General features: G+C 39.3%; 1 protein-coding gene across 4 annotated transcripts in view; it reads left to right on the forward strand.

The window, feature by feature from the left end:
• The window catches only part of SNX3 (sorting nexin 3), a 48,172-nt gene extending 43,877 nt beyond the window's left edge, over positions 1-4,295 (forward strand). For 2 of the 4 annotated variants that reach the window (XM_068985165.1, XM_068985166.1), the window contains exons 3-4: positions 2,008-2,132; positions 3,594-4,294. In XM_068985165.1, the coding sequence (XP_068841266.1) occupies positions 2,008-2,132; positions 3,594-3,699 (231 nt within the window). In that variant the 3' untranslated portion in view covers positions 3,700-4,294. Of the gene's footprint in view, positions 1-2,007; positions 2,133-3,593 lie in introns of all 4 variants that reach the window. The other 2 variants (XM_068985167.1, XM_068985164.1) reach the window with 2 other exon arrangements.
• The last annotated feature ends 2,695 nt before the right edge of the window (positions 4,296-6,990 follow it).

Raw genomic sequence — 6,990 nt, forward strand, 5'->3', positions numbered from 1 at the left:
AAGCAAACTTATGATGACAGATCTTTAGATGTCTTAATCACTGGCATCTGGGAAGAGTAGATCTAGGAAGGAATTAAAAAGTTTATGTAGGGCATTGGTTTTGTGTTTCTTTTTTACTCTTTGTTTTTTGTGCATCTGTAAGAAGTTGTGTAATCTTTCCCTTTTTTACCTTGTTGAATTATTGTTTTAGGATAGGAACTCTTCATCAAGGGTTTTAGATTTTACCCCTTAGAATATGTATACTTTTATTACTGGTGTTTACTGTTTATATTTTTTCTTGTGTGAATTGTTTGCCTACACCTTTTCTCTGTTTTAATGTAAGATAAGGATTCACCTAAGTGGTTAGTCATTTAACAGATATTTGAACTTCTCTTGTATGCCCAGCTTTCCTTAAAATAACCATAAGAAGCCTGAGACAAGGGTCCGTGATTTGAAGGCATTAATAGGATAGATTGGTGGCTCTCCAGGAGGGGTAGTTTTGTCCCCCAGGAAGACATTTGACAGTGTCAGGAGGCCATTGTGATCACAGGTGTGATAGGCACTCACACCTGTCTGTGTGGAGTGCCTATTGGTGACAGTCTAGTGGGTAGAGGTCCAGGATGCTGTTGAATAGGTATTCTACAGTGTATAAGAAACCCTTCCCCCCCAGTACATTATCTAGTTCAACATGTTAATAGTGCCATGGTTGAGAAATTCTGGGATAGAGAACCTGACGAACCTGTGAAATAAATAGCTAGGTACTATTTAATTCAGGGGCATCCCAGGTTACTCAGTGATAAAGAATCCGCCTGCCAAGCAGGACACACAGGGTCAATCCTTGGGTTGGGAAGATCCCCCAGAGAAGGAAATGGCAACCCACTCCAGTATTCTTACCTGGGAAATCCCACAGACAGAGGAGGCTGGCAGGTTACCATCCATGGAGTTGCAAAGTGTCAGACACAACTTAGTGACTAAAGCAGCAGCAGCAGCATTTAAACAAATATTTGGGCTCCAGATAATTCCTAGAAGAGGGAGATCAGTCATAAGTTGTCCCTAAAGGAAAGCTAGACTTTGACAGGGAAAATTTGGGATGTTCCTTTATTGTAGAAGGAAGAAATGACAGGTCTTTGGGGAAGGGTAGGATAGTGGGTTTGGGAGAAAGTTGATATGTTTCTTAGCCTAGTAATGCTGCTGCTGCTGCTGCTGCTAAGTCGCTTCAGTCGTGTCTGACTCTGTGCGACCCCCGAGATGGCAGCCTACCAGGCTCCCCCGTCCCTGGGATTCTCCAGGCAAGAACACTGGAGTGGGTTGCCATTTCCTTCTCCAGTGCGTGAAAGTAAAAAGTGAAAATGAAGTTGCTCAGTCATGTCCGACTCTTTGCGACCCCATGGACTGCAGCCTACGAGGCTCCTCTAACCATGGGATTTTCCAGGCAAGAGTACTGGAGTGGGGTGCCATTCCCTTCTCCATAGAAGAGTGGCAACAAGTAGTAATTATTGGTTATTTTGTCATCACCTCAAACACAAGCAGGAAAGATTATATGCAGATAGTGTGAAGTGGAAGAAATTGACCACAGAATTCTTATCTGCCCATGCCAGAAAGAACATTGTTAATATTTTACTTCCTCATTTAATTGGGAGTTCAGATTGATCTCTACAAGTATCGCTGTAATAAAGTAGTGTTCTCGCCAAGTGGCATCAAAACTGTCTGAGGGGCATGGTAGCCTTTATTTCAGTGTTGCTTATTCCCTTTGTATACTTGTGCTTTGGTAAGTCCAGGAAAAATGAAAATTAAGCCATTGAGGAGCTTTGGTCTGATGGACTATTCTGGCATTTTGTTTATCTTGCCTCCAAAACACTAAGTCATTTTTCAGTGTATTTTTATTGAGTCCCTTTTACTGTATATTTAAACTAGTTTGACAGTGGGATGGCTCTCATAGTGAAGATATACTTTGTGTTCGTGTTGTGCTCTATAAATTTTCCCATTTCAGCCAGCATGTTGTTCAAGAACTTTCTTACCATGTTTTAGGTTGTAGTCCCCCCACTCCCTGGGAAGGCATTTTTGCGTCAGCTTCCTTTTAGAGGAGATGATGGCATATTTGATGACAATTTCATTGAAGAAAGGAAGCAAGGGTTGGAGCAGTTTATAAACAAGTAAGTGCTTTCTGTTCCTCAGAGTCTAAGAGTGAATAGTGTTCTGAGATTCTTTAGGTGACCACTAGTAATTTAGATATCAAACTAATACTACTTCTTCATTTTGGTCATTTTCTAACTTTTTTGTACCATTTAAACAAAATGAAAATATATAACAAATTGAATATCATGTGCTAAATGTTAATAAATTTAAGAGTGATATGAGTATCTCTTTGTTGACCTGAGTTTTGTATGTTTTTCATGGTTAATTTATGCCAATTACATTTAAAATTACAGCATTTAAAAAACAGTTTTACTTATGATTCTTTTTGATTTAAGGTATGTTCTTCCATGAACAATACACTTGCAATCATTTTGTTCGATTGCAGATGGAAGGTATTATCAGCATGTCTTGTGTAAAAGCGGCACATTTTACATTTTCGTGGCAAAATATATACTTTTGAAAATGTAAAAGATTGTATCATTTATCTTTTACTTTAGAAACTTTTAATAAAATCAACCTCTAGCTTTTAATTTTATTCCTATTTAAGATCCAGTATTTGTTTTGTTTTGTTTTGACTGCATTTATCAACTTGCTCAATCTTAGTTCCCCAGCGAGGGATTGAACCTGGGTCCTCAGCAGTGAAATCACAGAGTCCTAACCACTGGACCACCAGCGAGTTCTCTAAATATAGCCATTTTTTAAAAGCCCAAATTATAGGAAGAGTTATGCCTGCAAAGGGCTCACTGTAATTGTGCATTTGGCCTTAAGTTTGGCCACATAAAGTCAAATCCTAGAGAATACTGTGGTGTGCGCTTATTTATTAGCAGTACTTTTTTATCTAGTAATTTGAAGATCTGTGAGTGGTAAACAGGGAAAGTTACACAAAGCCCGTAACTTTTAGTTATCTGATATAGCACACAACCTTCATTGTCTACTTTTTTTTTGGAAAAGGCAGTGCTAGCCTGGATGTTTTTAAATTCTGACATAAAGTCTGGTTGCCAGTCTGATCTTATATTTGTTCTGATAGAAACCTTGAAAAGCAAGCAAAAAAAAAAGAACCCCCAAACCTTGCACATTTGTGCTTGTTTCTTAGTATTTGGGGATTTTATTGAACTTGTGATCCTATATCTTTTTCTTCTTTAAAATGTATTCTTTGAATCAATGACATTGTTTCACTTTTAACATTAAAATTCATTTAGATTTCTTATGAATTCACCAACTACTATGTAAAGAAGCTATCTGGGTACATATTGCCAGAGACAGTGTAAAGCTAGTGATTAAATGTTTTCTAAATTACCCTTACAGACAGAAGGAAAGCAAATATACAGGTTGTCACTAGATAGACCATAGCTCTATGGGCTGTCCAGAGTAACACTGTTACTAAATTGTTCATGTTTCCTGATCTTAAAATGTGTATGTTTGGTCCCCCTCCCCTGCTTTTATAAAAATTCGACTGAACTTGTTTTTTTTTTTTCTAGGGTCGCTGGTCACCCTCTGGCACAGAATGAACGTTGTCTTCACATGTTTTTACAGGATGAAATTATAGATAAAAGCTATACTCCATCTAAAATAAGACATGCCTGAAATTTCACAAGAAGGGGCGGAAAAAAAAAACAACTTTCCATGACTTAATGATTCATATGCACCAGTGAAGAAGTTCTAACTAACTTTAGCATGCTGTGCAAAAAACTGGTATAATATGCCTTCAGTATACTAACACTCATATGCTCAATTTTGTTTTGTTTTGTTTTGGCAGTTGACAAGAAGTTAATTTGCTTTAGTGAAAAATCCCTCATTCCAACCTTTCTATATAAATAGCTCTTTCTTGCTGTTTTAATGTGGTATACACTCTAGCTTCACAAACCTGTTGCTCGAGTATAACCTGCAGTGTCCTAACTAAACTTACTCACTTGGTCTTACCTGCAGTTTTTTGTGTCATGTTTGCTTCTTGAATCCAATTAATAGAATATTTCTCTTACCCCTTTTTAATATGTGGTGTCATTTGACCTAATTTATGTGTGGAAGCACTACACATTGGTTTCCAATACCCTACACGTAAGATACACGCTTGTATGCAGAAAGTATCTCCCTTCAGGCTTGTAATACCCTTCACATGGAAGATCAATGAGGGAAATCTTTATATTCTGTATAAAAACAAAATCAAATTTATATACTAAAATCATTTGTCTAAAAATTTAAGTTGTTTTCAAATAAAAATGCATTTCTGATATGCACTGATTGTGTTGCCTCTGGGTTTTCTTTTCTCTCTTCAGAAGGCTTTCCTACTTAACTCACTTGCTGAGCGGGATTATTTACTAATTATATACTTCTCATTCCTGTAACTCCATTCCTCTTTAAACAGTGATGATATCAAATATTCTACTGCCCTTTCAATGGAGGTATTTTCTTTTACACAACAACAACAAAAATGCGATGTACTAGAAAAAGCATTCCTTAAAGCTTATTGAGTCATTATGAAGCACTTTGTGTATTTGGAAAATGCTCTATAATCTGAAGTCATTCTATTCAAAAATCCTTTTAAGATAAGTCAATAGCATGCCTCCTATTTTTCAGAATTTTCTTCCTAGCTCATCTGAGTGACTTGTTTAAAGAAACTTAGCACGAATGTAGTAACCTTTTCTTAGCAGATTCATGCTTTCTGACTTGGTTTAAGCAGTGGCACGTTTTCTCCTCTTCTCCTCTCACCAAGGGAGAGGGCCTCGCACAGTGTTCTAGCCTGACTTGTATAACCAGAAAATGCAGGAAGGACTCCTTGCTGCCTAACTTGTGTTGCAGCCAGAATGTGGTCTCTAATTTGAATCTGTACTACATCTGGTTTGGAGACCCATTGTGACCTAGAGTTAAACTCCAAGGTAGGGAAGGTGTTCCCTCGCACTCCAGATATGTCTCCTATAGAGACAGATCAGTCCATTTGAGAGAAAACCAGCTTAGGCCTTGGCCTAATACCCAGGATGTCCCCCCAAGCAGATGGATGTCATAGGAAGAAGTCAGAGCTGTCCTAGTATGTCCTACTGCTTATATATGTGACAGTTGCATAATACTGGACATTTCAGTTACTGTAAATTAAGGTACAGAATAAATAGCATGTGAATTGTGTTTCACTGAGAGCAGTAAAAGGTGGTCAGTAACATCAAAAGTTTTCGGTATGCCGTAAAATTGAAAGTGTTCTGGCATGCAGAACAGAGATAACAGTAGCTTTGCTAAACTCAGTAATTCCTCCAAAGTATGGGTGATTTTGCCTCCTGGGGAACATTTGGCAATATTGCAAGACATTTTTGGCTGTCACAACTGGGAAATGCTACTGGAATCTAGCAGGCAGAAGCTTAAAGATGCTACTAAACTCCGTACAATGTACACAGGACTGCTTCCCACAACAGAAAAATGTCAACAGTGCTAACGTTTCTACTCGGTGTGGAATTCTTTTGATCATTTGTAGACAAAGGAATAGTGTGATTTAGGATTGGTTGTACTGGCCGTGCTTACTTTTAATCTCTACAATTTCCTTAGGGCAGGCATGCTTTTAGAAAGTTGAAGGTTTAAAGTTAGATGAAAGGTGGTTTATTCTAGGTAACATGTATTTACTAACGTAGGAGGATACATCTCACTGTTGTTTCTTAGAGAACTGAAACCACAGTCTGCATTAAAACAGTACCTTTGGACTTCTATAGTGGTACACTGGTAAGAATCGACCTGCCAGTGCAGAAGACATGGGTTCAGTCCCTGTTCCCAGAAGATCCCACATGTCGCAGAGCAACTAAGCCTGTGAACCACAACTGTTGAAGCTTGTGTGCCTAGAGACTGTGCTCCACAACAAGAGACTGTGCTCCACAACAAGAGAAGCCACCACAACAAGCCCACACACTGCAACCAAGAGTAGCCCCCACTCACCACAACTAGAGAAAGCCCACTCAGCAGCAAGTAAGGCCCAGCACAGCCAAAACTAAATTTTTTTAAAAAGCTCTGAAAACAATTACAACACCTTTAACCCTATGAACTAAAAATGCAGGTGCTGTCAACTCAGGTGACACAGGAGTTTCCAGAAGCCCTTAAAGAGTCTTCCTAAGAGAAGTTGAATTGGCAGCGAGTTATGCAGCAAGAGTCTCCAGCTCCGTGTCCTCTCAGTAAGTTATCACCTTGTCCCAACTTCTGTGAGATGTAAAATTTCAACAGCAGTGGTACTATTGGTAACTTAACAATTATTGAAGACCAAATGTAAAATCCACAGAACAGCAGTCCTGAGACAAAGTTTTAATGATAGTTAGCTGATGGCAGTGGGAATTACAGATGAAGTATTAGCCACAGCAAATGATACCACTAAGCCCCTGGCAGTTCCTGAATAGGCTTATCTGGTATTTGGTTTCCTGCTGGGCAGTTCTGCTGTGGTGACCCTCAGCAGTGATGATGACCTCTGGGCTGGATGCCGGAGAGCATCTTTTTATTACATCCTGCTTCTTTTTAACTCAGCCCTCTCATTAAGGGCCATTCCTGTGCTTCAGCTTGCTTTGCCCGTTTTGGGTGAATATAGCCAGTGAAAGGAGAAGGCTCCTCGCCTATAAATCTTTACAGATAAAATATGTTTAAGGTGTGGATGGACAGAGAGCTTAGCACACTCCCTGGTTTATAGGTTAACTGCTCTGTGAGCGCTCAGTTCAGTCCAGTTGCTTAGTTGTGTCTGACTCTGACCCGATGAATCGCAGCACATCAGGCCTCCCTGTCCATCACCCAACTCCTGGAGTTTACCCAATCTCATGTCCATCGAGTCGGTGATTCCATCCAGCCATCTCATCTTCTGTTGTCCCCTTCTCCTCCTGCCCCCAATCCCTCCCAGCATCAGAGTCTTTTCCAATGAGTCAA

This window comes from Capricornis sumatraensis, chromosome 13 (genome assembly GCF_032405125.1).
Source record: "Capricornis sumatraensis isolate serow.1 chromosome 13, serow.2, whole genome shotgun sequence".
Classification (NCBI taxonomy): domain Eukaryota; kingdom Metazoa; phylum Chordata; class Mammalia; order Artiodactyla; family Bovidae; genus Capricornis; species Capricornis sumatraensis.